This window comes from Prosopis cineraria, unplaced genomic scaffold, assembly GCF_029017545.1.
Source record: "Prosopis cineraria cultivar Desert tree isolate PC_DT_omini unplaced genomic scaffold, ASM2901754v1 PC14, whole genome shotgun sequence".
In the NCBI taxonomy this organism is placed as follows: Eukaryota; Viridiplantae; Streptophyta; class Magnoliopsida; order Fabales; family Fabaceae; genus Prosopis; species Prosopis cineraria.
Genome location: NW_026555345.1, coordinates 5369428 through 5388290, shown reverse-complemented (window position 1 = coordinate 5388290; position 18863 = coordinate 5369428). Strand labels below are relative to the sequence as shown.

Genomic DNA, 18863 nt, shown 5'->3' with positions numbered 1-18863 from the left:
AAAGATGATAAGAAAGAACAAAACACGTGCCTGACGATAAATTTCTGCCCAGAAAAGAACTAGAAGTGTATATGCTGAGAAAAAGAGTACCCTGGAAGATCCAATAGAACCAAAACTAGTACCTAAGCCAATATACACTCTGTATCATATAAAAAACTAAAAAAACCTGTTTCTTAGTAAAAAAAAAAAATTCCCTCTTCAACTTTGCAATTATAAAGAGCATAGGTGCAGTACTAACCTTTGGTGTAAGATAAAAACTTGGTGGTGAAATCCAAATATCACTGCACGCACTGCAAAATGGAAATGCAAAAAGAGTAAGACGCCCAAAATTGCACACAACAATGAAAATATAGAAAGCATCAAGCCTCTCAACGTCACCTCCATTGACAATGAAGTTCATCAAATGAAAAACTTTTTGTGTTGTCCAACCATATTCAGGAACTCTTAATTCAATTCTTATCAATTGAATCTGCAGTATTTGGAACCAGGAAGACAACATCAGGACGAGGATTCTTTGGGACATAAAACACAATGGAAAAAAACAAATAGTGGGAAATAAACAACCGCTTGAAGTCCACCACAGGGCGTTTGGCGCGATCAATGGGACAACATTCCTTTGCATTGCCAAAAAAAAAAGAATATAATATCTTTTAGATATACACATATCGTTACTTTACAGTAATTATCCTTGCCTCGTCATCATTATTTTCTTTAAATTGTACAAAAGACATTTCCCAAGAACGAAATCACTTTCAGTCAATTCCACTTTACTATCAAACCCTCCAAACGCACAAATTAAAAATAATTATTTAAAATTAGAAATTGTCGCGCTAAAGAAGTACTAGACAAGGCATCAAAAAAATTTTTGGACAAGGAAAAAAAAATTATCATCACCCATGAATTTCGTTTCGTAAATTAACCAAGAGATGAGCGCACCGAATAGCCACAAAGCTTTAATAATTAATTAAAATATAGCGCTTTTTTTATGGCAAAAACAGTATTTTTCGGCCAATGTCAAAAACAGAGGTATGCTTACGAAGGTTGAACAGAATGTATAATGCTATATTTGTTAAAGGGCAATCACTCACGAAAAAGGTTTCCCAGCTTGAATTTGCTGGGAAAAAGAATCGAAACTCCAAGCTATAAAATAAATTGATTCAGAAAGCGCAATCGAAAATCAGAATGTGGACACAAAATCATTTTTCTGAAAGAGCTTAAGCAATTAATCACATAGAATCACACGAGAAAGAAGATAAGCGGAAACTGCAGTGACAGTAGATCAGCAGTATAGGAAAGGAGCGGGGGGGTGACCAGAGCAGCGGTGGAGACGAGTGCATAGCAACCGCAGAGAGAGAAGTAGACGGCGTTCTGCCAAACAGTGTTGTTGTTGATATCGTCCCACCCAATTGGAGACGAGAAGAGGAGGAATCTGCTCGACGAACGTCGAGCTCAGAGGCAAATTCCTCATGCGAAGAAGCCAATTCGATTCAGGAACACGAGCAAGCCAAGTAGTAATTCACTCACACAGTCCCACTCTCAGTCCTGAAGAATCACTAGGGATAGTGATCCTCAACAAACTTTTTGGACCTGATTCTCCCACGGCTCTAACCAAAGGTTAGATCACATTCATTTCTTTCTTTTATCTTTCAGAAAGTTTGCAGAAGCTTCTAATCAGTCTTAAATACAACACACACTTGTATTTTTTTTTTTTTTTCATATTTCAAATTATTCTTTTTTTTTTTAATGAGCAAAATTTAGGTGCATTGGTTTTGAGTCACCACCTCAGCAGGCAAATATATTCGGTTTAATTAACCTGTTTAACTTAGACCGGTTTTCTCGTAATTTTTTATATTAATATATCAATAATCAATAATTAATCAATAATAGATATATAATATAAAATCCATATGATGGACCGTCCTACTTAAAAGTCATGAATTTGATTTCTATTTTATCAAATTTAATGTGAGAGATGGTTACGTGTGTTAGATATTTTATACTCTCTTCAAATTATAAGATACTTAAATAAAATTTTATATATTAATAAACTTTATTAAACACACTTAATAACTTTTTTAAAAAGATAAATATAAATTTTAAAAATATCCTCATTTAATATATTAAAAAAGAGAGAGAGCTGGATAGAAATTAAATAGAGAGAAAAATGTAAATATTTAAAATAATTTATTTAATAAAACATTAATCTTCTCAAAGTGTTTAATATTTTGAGACATCAAATGTTTTTCAAAAGAATCTTATAATTTTGAATGAGGTATTATTTTGTCAAATTTAATGTAACACATAATTACATGCATGGGATTATTTTGTATAAGAAGTTGATGATTGATTAGGATGAGTAATATAGTTTAAAAGTTATAACAAATTGTATTGTTGTAAATTATAAATAATATAATTTTATTTTTCTATGTAATATATAATTGAATGTTTGAGGTGGTTTATATAAAATATAAAAAATAAATTTAACCAAGAAAGCTTGATTTAATTCATTTTCTGTTGTTACTTAGGAGTTTGAGTTTCAGTAGGTGTTGTATAATGTATAATGGTTGCGGCAGTGATTATCTCTATTCGCATTTAGTAGTTATCATGTATCATATGTTAAATTTAAATTATAAAGAATTATAAATGAAATTTGAATATTTTAAATTTTTTACTATAAAATTCTTCTGAAATTCAAAAGGTAACAGAAAGGAAAAAGAAAGGTCATAATCCTAAAATATATTTTCACATTTTATATAATTTTTTTTTTCTAAATTCATGATAAATATTTTTGGGTGAAGATGATCCAACAGCGCCTCCATAAATTTTAAACAAAAAACAAGAAAAAGGAGGAGGAGATAACCTTTAAAAAATTTACTCCTCATTAAAAAATATAAAATATTTTTAAATAATTAGATGTTAAAAAATATAATATATTTTAAATTTTTTTAAGTATAATTATTACCTTTTTTTAATGTCCCATTAATGAATGCCTTTATATTTATTATAAGGTATTTAATAGGATTAAATCTAAAAACTAAGATTAATTTCAAAATAATTAATTCTTTTCTTAAGAGATAAGTTTTGATTTAAATATTTTTTCTATTTTTCCTGCAAGGAATATTCATCTTCCATCCCTTTCGCCCCTTGTTTTCGAATTCTCCGTTTATAACTCCTACCTTTCTCCCCGCCCCCCATTCTGCCTCCTATTTTTTTTCCTGCAGGAAAAATGCTAAAGAAAGAATGAGTGGACCCACATGACCTGTGTTAGAATTATGTTATGTTCAGATTCACGCAAATATACATTTGGATTAAATCTCTTATTTGAATTCATAAAATTTTAAAATTTAGATTTAAATTTTATTTTACTTCTTTCATAGTTTGAAATTCTTTTCAACTTTTATTATCTTAAATCTTTATATGCATATTTGAAATACTACCTAATATATATTAATAATCTTTGTTATTTAAATTATAAAAACAAAAAAAAATTAAACACAATGACTTAAAATGCAAAATTTTAAATCTAAATACATCAATTTAAATACTACCTTAAATATATTTTAAAGTCTAAAGAGGGGACCGAGTCTAAAAGCTAAAAAGTGTCTATATGCTTCTGTGCACTCATTCTTCATTTGTCCTGAATATAAGATGTAAGGTATGATTAATTAATTCATAGAAATTAAAAATTAGTTAAATTTATTTATTTATTTATTGTTGTTGTTGTTGTGTTAACAAATGTAGGATTTCACTTATTTTAGAATACTTTTCTTTTAGCAAAAGTATTTAGTCTTAGAGATAAAAATGGTGAGAATGATGATGGACAAACCCCCATATATTTTTGGAATTAGAAAGCCATGATAAAATCGTTCAAAAGAAACAAAAATCAAGTCATGTTTATAATTATAAGGTTTTTTATAATTAGTCAAGAATTATCAAGAATCCTAATGTCTAAATTATTTAAAGAATGTTGTCGGCGAGCAAATCGACACATCTGTTAGCTTCTCTACAAACACAATCGAAGGTAATTAACCTGGTCCTATCTCTAATATTCATGATGGTGTCAAAAAATGGGTTTCTTTTAGAGAAGTTGTATTTAGTGAGTGATAAGGCTTCTATTAAATCATAATAGACATTGACTTTGTTAAGATTGACATTCCAACAGAGATTAAACCTTCAAAAATTCCACGAGCTCAGTTGCCATGCTAGGATAACAACCAAAGTATTTGGAGAATTCTTTAATTTAATTGCTCTTATCATCATTTTTGATGATACCTCCACAAGTTATAACACTATTGGTGTTAACAAAGATATAAATGTCGAGCCTGACCCACCCAGTTGTTGAATGCCACCATTTAACTTCATATTTGGCATTTTCTTAGATGATATGATTGGTTTTAGATTGAAGTTTTAGATCATTAATTATCTATTGAGTATAAGAGAAGTCAATATTATTTTTTCTAAATGTAATTTTCTAAGTAAATTTTCATACATTTTCTCTTCCATATGTTCCTAAATGCAAGTGCAATAAGTTTTACCAAGGCACAACTGTCCCATAAATTCTTTTTAGTTTTCCTAGTAAACATATGTAGCATGTATATGCCCCCATCTCATAAATATTAATTATGTATTGTAATTAATAATATTATTTTTTTATATCATAAATATTTTATTATTTTTATATCCATAGATTTTATGGACCACGCAAAAAACATCACACAATTTATATTTATCAGTTTATAGTTTATTTGTGGTTACTTTACTTTTTTTTTTCCATCTAAACTTTCTTTTTCTCTCTCACGTTTTTAAGTTTCTTATGATACATTTTTTATATTACAAGAGCACATCCTTATATTTATCAAGGGAAAGTAGCAATCAACAACTGCCGAAAGAAACTTATATTAATTAAAAATTAATTAATGTCAAAATTTAAATAAAAAATAAGTTTGAAATGAACTGTTGTTAATTTAAAATGAATTATTAAAACTCAAATGAAAATTTATTAATAAAAAATAATTTAAATTAATAAGCATCGATTCAAGTTTTAACAATAAGTGATCCTTGAATGATATAGATTTTTTTTAATAATCCTTAATTAATATTTTTCCATTTATCAATGTACAATGTCCTCAGCTGGAGTTTAAAATTTCTTGGTCAGTCACTGAAAAACAGTGAAATTAATGAAAATAATGTTAAAAATTCGTTTAAAAAATAAAGATCCTGTGTTTAAAAACAGAACAATCACAACTTAGTAGCATGAAAGCTTTTCTATAAATGGAAAGTCACAGATTTAATTTCATTTATAACTTGAAGCTGTTAGTGCGTGACCTCTACGTGTTTGCGCGCGCGTGCGCGCTTATTTGCAGACGAGAGGGAGCGATGAGCCTCACCTAGTCAAGGCTTGCTGTCTCATGCCCGTGGCTCATTCTTCGTCACCGTATAGAATAATAAAATGTCATAATGTGAGTAGTTTGGGGTGACACCTAACATGGGTTCTTGTGTCCACCAACTAGTCATTGCTACTATAGTCTTGCTTGTTTATTTTTTCAAAAAAGATTCTTTTCTTTATCCGTCAATATAATATAACCATAAAAAGATTGGAAAAAAAGTCACGTAATTTTAAGTTATCTACAAGTTATAAATAATAAAATCACTTTTTAAATTTCATCCAACGAAAATGTTAACGACTGTGCTGTAAGCGTGTTCTCTCTAGATATTGGTTTGAGTAATTTCACAAATATGAGATACGAGATTTTATTGATGAGACGAATTATAATTATAACTAAAATAAATATTTTATAAAATGAATAAAAAACAAAAAAATGCAATATAATTTTACTTTAGATATATTCATTAAATGTTACTATGATTTATATGTCATTGGCTTCTTACAAAAAACATAGAATTATTTATTCATAACACTCCTACTTTTTAAATTATAAGACACTTTTTATCAAATTATTTCTTCCGTTAAAAAATATAAGACATTTTTAACGGAATTTCATTCCTAATAAAATAGTTACCCACTTTTCAACTAACTCTATCTTTTCATATTTATCCATATTAAACACCTTACAATAAATATAAAATCATTATTAATAGGGGCATTTTTAAAAAAGCAACAATTACATCTTAAAAAATTAAAAATGTCATACATTTTTAAACGGAGGGAGTATATCTATCAGTGAATTAGTTAATTATCTTAAAAAAGCACATTCTTTTTATATTTACTTTTATTTACTAAAGTGTCTTAATTAAAAAATGTTATTGATTACGCAAATTCTAAAAATATTTATAATATAAAAATTAAAGAAGAGCTAGGCAGAGAGTCGACTAGTGTTGCCTGTTACGACTAGAAGAGACATATTTGAGGTTTGAAATTTGAAAGTTGTTGTGCGTAATTTAGATTGTAGACGGTCACGTGAGCGTGATTACGGAGTAAATTTGTCTCCTCTCCACTTACTAGCTTGGCAGCAGAGAATGACAGCTCTAGCGCATAATCGCGGGAGTCAACCTTCCACACTTTTGATATTTTAAGTTCTCATTTCTTATAATTAAATAGTACTTTCTCAAATCAAAGACATAAATAATTTTTGAAAAGAAATTCGTATATTAATAAAATCCTTAAAATCATTATTTTTATAAAAAATATATTACGTTTTCCTTAATCCTAATTATCAATATACTCTAATGAGTTAAAGATATATTTATACAAATATATAAGTTAATAATATAAAGAATAAAATGAAATTTTATATATATATATATTAAGTTATTTATATTTTAAATTAAAATTAATTTAAAAAAACATGCTGGTTTTTTGAATCGAGAATATATTTTAAAGCTTTAAATATTTTTTGAGCGATATGATACATTTGAATTTTTGTTCGTAACAAGATTCTTGTGTGAGAATTTTCCATTAAAACTTCCCAAAATTGGCGGGATGGCGCTGGGAAGTCGGGACATGCAGTGTGAGTGGGGCCCACTTTTGCCCTCGTGTGGGACACAAACGACTAGCTAGTACACCTGTCACCCAATGAGAGAATACCTGACGCGTTGGGTAATTAGTAGCGCGCGCAAAAATATTGACTGTCGCAAAAAAAAAAAAAACAAACAAACAAACAAACAAAGCAACTTCGTAACATTGCAAATTGGCCATCATGCGGTGAAAATAAAAATTATTTACCTAAATATTACATTTTAAAAAAGTATTTACAAAGGATACTACACAGTAAAACTCCGTCTGAGGTTTCAATGTTTGTGGGAGACATTTACCTTGCGTTTGGTTCGGGGGATGACTATACAAAGAATTAGACGAGATTAACTTCAATTTAACTCAAAATTTAATGTTTTTTATAAAAAAAATTGAGTTAGACAATCAATAATTTAATCTAGTTTAGTGATAACTCAAAGATTAATAAGATAGGACTTAGTCCTTAGAATTGAAAGATTGTTCCTATTAGTTCAGTACTTACTTAATTTTTTTTTTTTTATGAAAAGCAATAATCAATTTCAATTTAATAAACTCAATTAAGATAATAAAAATATTTATAATTATAATAAATCATAATAATTTCTAACAATAAAAAAATATTTTAGTTATAGTCCAAGTGATTTAGATTATTAAATTATTAATTTAAGTGTGTGAGGAACCAAACTTATTAAATTATTATTAGTTTTAACTTATTATTATAAATAACTAATAAATTAATTATAATCATATTAAATAAATTTAATAAAGCCAGACTGGATCAAGTAATATATCTAATTTTCTATTCAATCTAACTTACAAAATAGTCTGATTTGTTCAATCTTTTCAATCTTAAAATATCAGTTTTTAACTAGACTGATCAAGTCCAACTAGTTAAATAGGAACAAAGGATTTCTGGACAACCTTAGTTGCAAGGGGGAGAAAAAAAAAAGGAATTTTAATGTAGAGATTTTAATGCAAGAGGAAGAAGATGAAAGTAGAGAGAAATGGAGAGAAAAACAAATTGGTTTGGGATTTGTTCCCAAGCACCCGCCGCATCTCTCTCTCCCATTGTGACAACGACTCCTCTCACCCCTTATCCAAACAATTGTCCCCTCTTGCTTATAGGTGTATTTTGATTTTAACTAGCAAAAATTAATTAATAAAATATGGTGATGTTTGAATAATATTTTTTTTAAATTGATTTTGACAATTGAAATTATTTGAATAATTTTTTAGAGTCAATTATAAATATGGAGAAAAGAAAAAATGTTCAAATGCTAAGAATTGATTCTCAATTTTTTTTTTAAAAAAAAAAGCCTATACCCAATAGAGTTAGGCACATGAAGTTTGAGAAAATTGGGAGTGTTTGGATAAGATTTTTTAAAATTATAATTTTAAACCCAAAATTGATCTGGATGTGTATCTGAACATGCCGTAATATAAACTAAATATTTGATTAATATATTATATAGTTAAAAAACACATATTCAAATAATATAAATTTTAAATAAATAATTTCTAAATATAATGTTAAAATTATATTCTTTTAAAATTTGCACTGAAAAAAATATAATATATATTTTCATGAAAAAATTTCCTCAATAATTATAAGGTTTGAGAAATAAAAATAATGGATGAGATAAAATATGCAATGCCTTAAAAAAGCCAAGTAACTTGTGAAATTGTAAGCTTCATAAGTTTTTTTTTAAAAAAAAAAATTGGAGGCGTGTCATGATTCTTATGAGTTTTCGGGACCTAATACAAAGACTTCTCTTTTTATTTAGAATTTTTAAAAAAATATTTTACTTTAATATGGGAGATATTTGTAATCAAGAAAAAATAGAAAAGTAGTTATAATATTTTCGTTTAAATAACAAGGTTTTTCTCAAACCTTGTACCTTGATAATGTACATTAGATCTATATACCCCTTGGTATAAAATATAAGCATCTTTTAATAATAATTCATATACTAATAAAATTTTTATTCCCATGAAAAAATATTATATTTTTTCTTTTTATCCTTAATTTCAATTTATATGAGTAAGAAAATGTCATAAATTCATGAACATGAAAATCTAGATTAATAAATTCAAGAAATAAAATAAAAAGATTACAAATACTAAATTATTTATATTTTGGACAAACACTAATTGAAATAATGTTATATTTTGAACCAGACATAAAGTATATGTATAGGGAGTGGTTTTGGGAATTGCTTGTGACCAGGTGAGGTGTGTGTATATATATATATATATATATTTAAACCCAACCTTAGAAGCAGGGTTGGTGCATTTTCTTAGATAATACCTCGACAATTCTAGTCATGAAGCTCATAATCATTAAACTGAAGGCTCTATCGAAGAGGATTTTACAATCGGTTTCAAAGATCAATCTGTCCTTGTCAAAATCAACAGTTAGCATAAAAGCATGTTTAAGAGCCAGGACTTCGGTCATAAAGACAGAAATGGACTTAACTTTATCAATAAAGTCTCAAAGAAAATTATTAAAATCATTTGTAAAAGATTTATATATCTTTATTTAATTAAAAATAAGAACTTTAAACATATGAGATTAAATATGTAAGTTTTTTTTTTTTAAATATAACTTTGAAAAGCATCGGTATCAAAATTTTGATCATCTATAATGTAAAATTAAACATGCAATTAGTGCATATTCGATGAATTCGTGTGGGACTCTCCACAAACTTTTCAAACATGCTACGTTGCTCTCTCTAGACTTATTTATAAAGTCAAGAGAAAATAATTTTTTGAACAAAAATGCACGTAAGTCCCCTCAACTTAAGATCAATTACATATAACTTCCTTTGTCTTTAAAAGTTTAAATCTCACACCCTCATTTTATAAATTCTGACCATAAATCCTCTATCATTAAAATGCCAGTTACATTTAATGAAATTTATGACATTAGCCTAACTAAAAATACTTGGTAAATGAGATAGGTCTCATTCATGTAATGACCCATAAATTAAAGTTAAATTAAAATTTGTAATCAGATAATCTAAGTGTATTTTAATTAGTTTGGGATATGTCTTTCATGATGTATTAGTAGCTTAGTAGAAATTCTTTTAGTGTCTACCTTCAGGTCCCTGGTTCAAATTCCCTTGATACAAGAAAGGAATTTTATTTTTATTTCAACCTTTGATGAAATTACCTTTTGCCCCTGTGTGTATTAAAAAAAAAACACACCTTCTTTCCCGTTCTGTGCCATGGCCATGCTGGTGTGGCTGGGGAAATGAAGAAGGGAGAATTACAATTCGATCTCACACAAGAGAATTAATTACTATAAAGTTCATTGACAACTGAACTAAATTGCATTGATAATTGATTGTGTTATCAATGTAGTTTAGTTCAGTTATTAATAAATTTTACAATAATTAATTTTTTTGTATGAGACTTTGATATCATTCTCCTAATGAGAAACTCTTTATGTGATTTTAACTAAATAGCATACTTTTATTCATAATGTAAGAGGAAGTACATTTCAACAAAATAATATTTTTATTTATCTAATGAGTTTTTAACAGCCCAATGAAGGTTTTGAGTCGATCCTGCCGAGAAAGTTCCATCAACGTTAATCTTCATCATCCTGTTGTTAGGAGGAGGTTCCCATTTCTTGCGTTCCCGCCATCCATCATTCATGCCCCGTGTCTTGCGTCGATCAATATCAGGATATTCTTATGAGGCAAGTGTATCGATATTCATAGCCTTTTTTATTTAAAAAAAAAAGTTTCAAACAAATTATAGTATAAAACAATAAACAATATATTTTTAACCTCTTAACTTTATATAAAGTAATGAGTGTTTTAAGTACACTCATTTAATAAGCATCTCAATTACAGCTTTTAAATGTCATTAGTACTTAAAAATTATTAAAATATATTTTTTGTTGGCTGAAAATTCAAAACAATCAACGCTATCAAAACACTCCTTATTTATCATACCTTGCAAAAAATTGAGATTTTATACTTTTTGAGTATTATACAACAAAATTATTGATAATTATTCAATTAAATTAAACCATTGTTAATGTGTCACGTGAGACACTTATTGATTAAGTGTATTTAAACCACTCTTACCGTTTCATTTAAACAAACAAATCTTTTAAGTAACATTTGTTATGGGTTAATGGATGTAAATTTACATTAAGTTTTAGATTTAACATCCTTATATTTAAAATACTTTGTTTGTATAGTGCAAGAAAATTTTAAAGATAAAATAAAGATAAATTGATATTTGAAGCAAAAACATAACATTGAAATTGATGGTTTACTTATTTTCTTCACGTTAATGAAAAATGAGAGGAGTGGCAAAACTAATAAAGGTTCTAATAATCAAAACATGAAGAAAATGAGGGGTGGAATTTTAAATAATTATATATAAGGTCTAGAATAAATTTGAAATTGTAAAAAAGTTATAATAAAACATGAAAGACTTTGATTTATCCAGGTGTATGATTTGTTTCAAATCCAAATACTTATGCATCCAAACACACTCTTAAAGAATAAAATTGATGGAAAATTAATAATATCATCCACCATAAAATATCTCCATATATAGATTGATGACATTAATGAGAAGCCAAAACATATGGTTAGAACTTAGAATTGAGTATTAACATTATAATTTTAAAATCTTTTTACAATTAAGTTAATATATTAAGAAATATTTCTGGCAAAAAAATAGATCAAGAAATATGTTGCGTATTATTTTTAATTTAGAAAAGTATCATAAAAAATGTTGTTTCATGAAGGAAAATTTACAGCCAAGGCCTGTAGAATTTTATTTGGAAATACCTAAGTATAAATTTGATACATTTTATTTATCACTTTGAAATTATAATTACAATAATATTTTTTCACTGTTAAATTGTTTTATGTTATGAATATTAAAAGGATAATGAATGTTCATCTTTTTCACCTCTTTTTCATTTTCTCCCATGAAACTCTCACAATCATAAGAGTTAATTATCCTTTATCTGCCTTTATCATTTGTATAATTTTTGATGTATAAGACTACGCTTATAAATAAAGTATGTTATTTGTATTAAAGGATACAATAATCTATAAGAAGTTTTATCATTTTCTTGTCTCTACTTCTTCTCTCAGTATTTTTATTTTCTAGCTGCTTAATTTCATAACACGTTATCAGTATGAGAACTCTGGTAATCTATTATGTAGCAAGGTTTCTCATTACAAGGTAATTTTTATGTTCATATATGATTTAATCTATTTTCTAACCATTTGATCCTTTTATAATCTTGAATATCATCTAACTCTTATCCTATTTTTTATTATAAACAATATCTATATGTTGAATCTTTCAACTTGACATTATTGGAAAAAAAAATCTATCTTGGGCACTGGTTGCGAAAATATATCTAGATGCCAATGGTCTTGAAGACAACAAATGACAAAAATAAAGAATAGCTTCTTATCAAAAATTTAATTTTTGGTAAAAAAATGCACATTTGGAAAAGTACATACCTTTTTCTTTGGCTTGTATTACACATTTACTAATACAATTGAAATACATGCTGTTGTAAACTATAAGTTTACAAAATGGTAATAAATTCAACATTTGGCATGACTGGTTAGGCCATTCTAGGTCAATTATGATGCAAAAGATAAACAAAAAATCATGTGAACATTCATTGAAAGATCAATAGATTTCGCAATTTCATAATTTCTCATGTACTGTGTGTTCTAAACGAAAGTTAATTATTCAACTATTACCAGCAAAAATAGAAAGTGAGTTTCTCACATTTCTATAATACATACAAGGTAATATTTGTGGGCCTATACACTCATCATGTGATCCCTTTAAATACATTATGGTTTCAATTCATGCATTAACAAAATGCTGGCATGTTTGCTTATTATTTTCTTGAAACCTGACATTTGTGTGATTGCTTACTTAACTTATTAGATTAAGACGCATTTCCTGATTATTTTATTAAGAAAAATACATTTAAATAATGTTGGTGAATTTATTTCACAAGCTTTTAATGAATATTAAATGTCTCTTGGAATTGATGTTGAACATCTCATAGCATATGTTCATACACAAAATGGACTTGCAAAATCATTAATTAAATGTTTATAATTGATTGCACAACCATTACTTATCTGGTCGAATCCCCCAATTTCTACTTGAGGACATGCAATTTTACATGCAGAATTATTAATTATCATACCAACAAATTGTTGTAAGAGATCCCCTTTATAATTAGTTTTTGGTCAAGAACTTAATATTTTTCATTCAAGAATTTTAAGATATGCAGTATATGTTTTAATTGTTCCATTATAATGCACTAAGATGGGTCCTTAAAGAATGATGAGAATATATGTTGGGTATGAATTTCTATCCATAATTAAATATTTAAAATCATTAATAGGAGATTTATTTACAGCTCAATTTATTAATTTCATTTTAATGAATCAATTTTTCTAACATTAGGGGGAGAAAATTGGCAGTTTGAAAAAAATTAGTTGGAATGAATTATTATCATCTCATCTTGATCCTTGTGCCAAGCAATGTGAACTAAAATTTTAAAAGATAATTTATTTATAAAATTTAGTAAATCAATTGCCAAATGCATTTATTGACCCAAAAAAAGTAACCAAATCACATATTCTAATTATTAATGCTTCAATTAGAATTGATGTTTCTGTTAGATAACTTGTTATTGCAAATGATTCTAAAGCACGCATGAAACGTGTAAGGTTTATTGGTTCTAAAAATAAAATCATCAAAAAAGAAAAGAAATTAGAAACACAGATGATCAGATTAAGGATAATAAAAAAAAAGTTAGTAATTCATGAAGAGTCACTTGACACTACTAATGTTTGAATTTCAGAAGAAACTCAGGCTCCTAAAATGTGTGAATAGAATGAGATCTTAATGAATTATGTTATGAATAGAATACAATGGGATCAGAATGAAGTCAACGTTAATGATATTTTTGCATATAATGTAGCACTTGATGTAATAACTGATAATGAGGATTATTAACCTAAGTGCATTAAGGAATGCAAATGAAGAAAAGATTAGCCAAAATGGAAAGACGCAAATGAGGTAGAAGTAAAGTCACTTGAAAAGTGAAAAGTTTGTGGACCTATAGTCTATACGCCTAAAGATGTCAAGATGGTTGGATATAAATGGTTTTTGTGCAGAAAAAGAAATGAAAGGGTGAAATTGTAAGATATAAGGCACGGCTTGTAGCTCAAAAATTGACATAAAGATTTGGAATTAATTTTGTTGAAACATACTAATGGTGGGCAACTACTTTTCGATATTTATTCAGTCTTGCAATAAGTGAAGGACTCAATTTGTGTTTGTGTCTAGTGAATGTTGTTAAAATCTATTTGTATGGCTTATTCGATAGTGACATTTATGTGAAACTCCCTGAAAGACACAAATTGCCAAAAGCATATAATTCAAGTTCTCGAAAAAATTATTCAATCAAGTTAAATAAATTTGAAACAATCAGGGTGTATGTAGTATAATCGATTTAGTAAATATTTGTTGAAAGAAGGACATGAAAAGATTGAGAAAAGAGTTTGCTATAATTGCTATTTTTGATGATGACATAAATATTATTAGAACATTTGAAGAGTTTTCAAAAGCTATAAATTGCTTAAAGAAAGAATTTGAAATGAAAGACTTGAAAAGAATAAAATTTTGTCTTGGATTACAAACGAAATGTGTGAATAATGAAATTTTTCTATATCAAGAAACTTGTACCAAAAAAGTCTTAAAACAATCTTATATGAATAAATCACATCCATTATGTAATAATATCATTGAATGTAGATAAAGATCCTTTTAGACCTCAAAATAATGATGAAAAACTACTTGGTTCACAAGTACTATATCTTAAGGCAATTAGATCACTAATATATCTCGCTAGTCACACGTGACTTGATATCTCATTTGTTGTTAACTTATTAGTGAGATATAATTTTTCACCGATATGAAGGCATTGGAATAGAGTTAAGCACATTTTTTACTATCTTAGAGATATTATGGATATGAGATTATTTTATTCCAAAGTATCTAAAGTTGACCTTATTGGTTATGCAGATACTGAATTTTTGTTTGATTCTCATGTTGGTAGATTACATACAGGATATTTGTTCACATGTGGTGGTATAGCCATTTCATAGTGATTTATGAAACAAACAATATTAGCTATATCATCTAATCATGTAGAAATTGTAACTGCACATGAAGCAAGTTGAGAATATGTGTTGTTAAAATCATTAATCCATTACATATGAACTACTTATGATCTGTCTTCTAACAAAATGATCCTGATGATCATATATGAAGATAATACTGTCTATATTGCCCAATTAAAAAAATGGCACATTAAAAGGGATAGAACAAAACATATTTCACTAAATTTTTTTTCACTTACGATCTTCAAAAGAATGGTGGAATTAATATTCAAAAAATTTATTCTCAAGAAAATCTAGCTAATATGTTCATAAGTCATTTATTGATAAATTATTTAAAAACTTGTTCATAATATTATATTTTTAAATATTTAATTTTTTAAAAAATATTTACCATCTTGACAAAAAGAAGTATACTTCTATCGTGTCTTTGTGAAAGTCAAAACTCAAAGATTTCTAATTATCTTAAAATTGTCACTCCTATCACAAAGCCTGGATCCGTGGCGCAATGGTAGCGCGTCTGACTCCAGATCAGAAGGTTGCGTGTTCGATTCACGTCGGGTTCAAATCCCTAAAGGATCTTCCTCTTTTTCGACGTTTTCAGATCAAAACGCGGCGTTCAATCCCCGTCGATCACCTGAAGCTAAACTGATCGGCGGTTCTGATCGAGAGACTCAACAGGGGATCACGCATCGCGCCCTCATACGATCACCTCACCCATCATCTTCTTTGCCGAAAACCCTAGATTCCCCTTCCCAAGAGCGACAATGTTTTTGGCTACTCGACTGCGCCAAGCGTGTCGCTATCGCTTCTACTGCACAGTCGCATCATCTTCAAATTCACCTGAGGCTAACATTATCAAATGGCCAGGTCCCTTTTCTCCCTTCTCGAGGGTGGAATCGAAGCCGGTTCTCGCCCGTCTCAAGGCCGAGAAGGACCCACTACGGGTGCTCGAGATTTGTCGCTCCGCTACGCTCAACCCTGAGGCTTATATCGATCGCATTTGTTTCTCCATCGCCATTTCCAAGCTCGCCGCATCCAAACACTTTGAGGGTATCCGTCAATTTCTTGAGGAATTGAAGACCCGCCCGGACTTTCATAACAACGAGGGTTTTGCGTGCCACGTTATTATCTGGTATGGTCAAGCCAACATGCTTGAAGATGCCATCCTCACTTTCAAGCAACTTGATGAGTTCGGTATTGCTCGTTCCGCTAAACCGTTGTATGCTTTGTTTGTTGCTTGTCAAATTGTTAAGAACTACGAGGAGTTATGTCGAATTTTCCTCGAATTCCCAAAAACATATGGAATAGAACCCAACCTTGACATGTATAATGTGGCAATCAAGGCGTTTTGCATTGAGGGTAAGTCTAGTTCTGCATATTCAATAATGACTGAGATGGATAAAAAAGGTGTAAAGCCAGATGAGGCTACTTTTGGGAATTTGCTTGCTGGATTTTACAATGAAGAAAAGTTGGAAGACGTAGGAAAGGTGTTGAAACTGATGGTACAGTATGGTATTAAACCGGGTGTTACCACCTACAACATTAGGATTCAGAGCTTATGTAAAATGAAGAAATCATCTGAAGCGAAGGCTTTGCTCAATGGCATGATGTCCAGGGGCGTGAAGCCAAACACAGCTACTTTCTGCCATTTGATTCATGGGTTCTGTAAAGAAGGGAAGTTGAACGAAGCTAAGAAATTGTTAGGTGAGATGGTAGCAAGAGACATCAAACCCAGTCCCACCTGTTACTTTACTCTGATTTCTTTCCTGTGCGAAGGGGAGGACTTTGTGGGCGCGTTGTTCACTGCCAAGAAAAGTATGAAGCATGGTTGGCTTCCACCTTATTCAGTAATGGAAAGACTTGTGAATGGGTTGATAAGCATTTCAAAGATTGATGATGCTAAGTATCTTATTAAGCGTATCAGGCAGAAGTTCAAGAAAATAAACACTGCTCAATGGGATGAAATTGAAGCCAAATTGCCTTCATAGTTCATAGGGATGACTGTAAACCCTGAAAACTCAATGACATTCGGCTTATCAGTGGCTTGGCTTGTATCCTTCCCGGTCAAGTCCATTCATGTCCTCTGTCTTTATTGGTCAGCTCATGAAAAATCATTAGGTGGATTGACCATATTATGAATATACTTGTAGGAGTGTTGACACCTAACAATCTCATTATAACTCATTATCTTGAGACTTTAACCTTAGGCACTGGCCCATCACTAATTTCATGACCATTTTACAGAACACTACGGATTGCTGATGCATTATACAGTGACGCTCACGCTCTCCTTATGGTAGACAAAAGAGAAGATCACAATACTCTTGGTTTGATTTGATCTCTTCTGAACTAGCTTACTAAGTTGTCGGATGAAGTGCTTAAATGATCATTTTCAGATAATGAATGTCACAGTAAAATGTAATTTGTGAATTGTCAGTTGCAGTAATGTGTAGGCTTAGTTTGTCATGGCTAGTTTTGATCACCACTAGCTCTCTTTGTCTGTCCGCTCTTCAAGTGGATTTTTATTCTCTACAATAATGTATCATGTATATTTAAGGGGGAAAAAAATAAATGACATAAAAGTGTGTATGAGGTCTCTTTCCTTTCTTTCCGTTGACCCATTTCTCCCCTCATTTTCTTTTTTTCTAAATTACTCAATAAACGCAGATTGCATAATATTTGCTTCCAAATTCGCATAGATTCTGAATTCTGATATGCAATGTCAATGAGGTGCTTCCATTTTGTTTTTTTTCCCCTTGTGAACGCTACGACCACGAGATGCTTCTTTACTTGACTTTTGCTGGCAATTTGAAACGCTCAATTTTGATTCATCTTATTATTACATTAATGCTTATGATATTAGAGATTGAGATCTCGATTGGCTCTTTAATTAAACCTGGGAGAAGGAATCATCATGATAATATCCCACTGTGGAATCAATATTCATCGTCCATCTTTTTATTTATTTATTCTACTTTTCTGAAACGATTGTAAAGAAACAATCCTTTCTTTTTAGGCTCAGGCGGTGAAATATTTGGACATTCTTCAAAATTATAGGTTTGGTGTGCTAAAATTAATATTATTGGTTTCGTCAAATTTGCTTAACTTGTTTTAAAAAAAATGTTTAAATATCATTACAACAGTATGGGAAACTCAATCCACGTTGATCAGGGCATATAAACGAAGTCTGAAAAGCTACATGTCACGGATGATATTTCCGTGACCGTGTAAAGACCAAGATAATGAACGATCCGCTGGTTAGTCTCGCACAATATGGGTAAAGGGGGTGACATTAGCATTGGGGGTGTTCTGCCTCAGTTTTCGGACTGTGTGCACAACTGGTCGGGGGCTAGTGCCGCCTCTCTGATGAGCCCATGGTAGGGCGAAACCAGTGTGATCCGTATGTGGTAAGGCTTGTCTTGAGGATTATGGGGTCCTCCAGAACGCCGCACGGGCGCCGTGTGCTGCGCCAGACTCTCAGCCCGTGACAGAGTGGTATCAGAGCAGGACATACTTTACTGTCGTGTGCGCGTGGGGTCCCACGTTGGGATTGGTCAGCCTTGGCACCGCTCCAGAAAGGCCTCCGAGCAGGTGGGTCCAAAAGTGGGGACTCGGGCGGGAAGGTTGGCTGTTGTCGACTCCACTCTTGTTGGCTCGCGGGTGCGAGTGGGTCCGAAGAGTGCAGGACTCGG

General features: G+C 30.0%; 1 protein-coding gene, 1 non-coding gene and 1 pseudogene across 2 annotated transcripts; 2 read left to right on the top strand and 1 right to left on the bottom strand.

The window, feature by feature from the left end:
* LOC129293134 (uncharacterized) overlaps positions 1-15861 on the bottom strand; it is an 18194-nt pseudogene extending 2333 nt beyond the window's left edge.
* Positions 15663-15734, top strand: TRNAW-CCA (transfer RNA tryptophan (anticodon CCA)). The gene has a single exon. It is a non-coding gene; the product is annotated as a tRNA-Trp (tRNA).
* LOC129293378 (pentatricopeptide repeat-containing protein At1g61870, mitochondrial-like) lies at positions 15709-17377 on the top strand. The gene has a single exon (XM_054931306.1). The coding sequence runs from the start codon at positions 15936-15938 to the stop codon at positions 17157-17159; it is 1224 nt and encodes a 407-aa protein (XP_054787281.1). The 5' UTR covers positions 15709-15935; the 3' UTR covers positions 17160-17377.
* The last annotated feature ends 1486 nt before the right edge of the window (positions 17378-18863 follow it).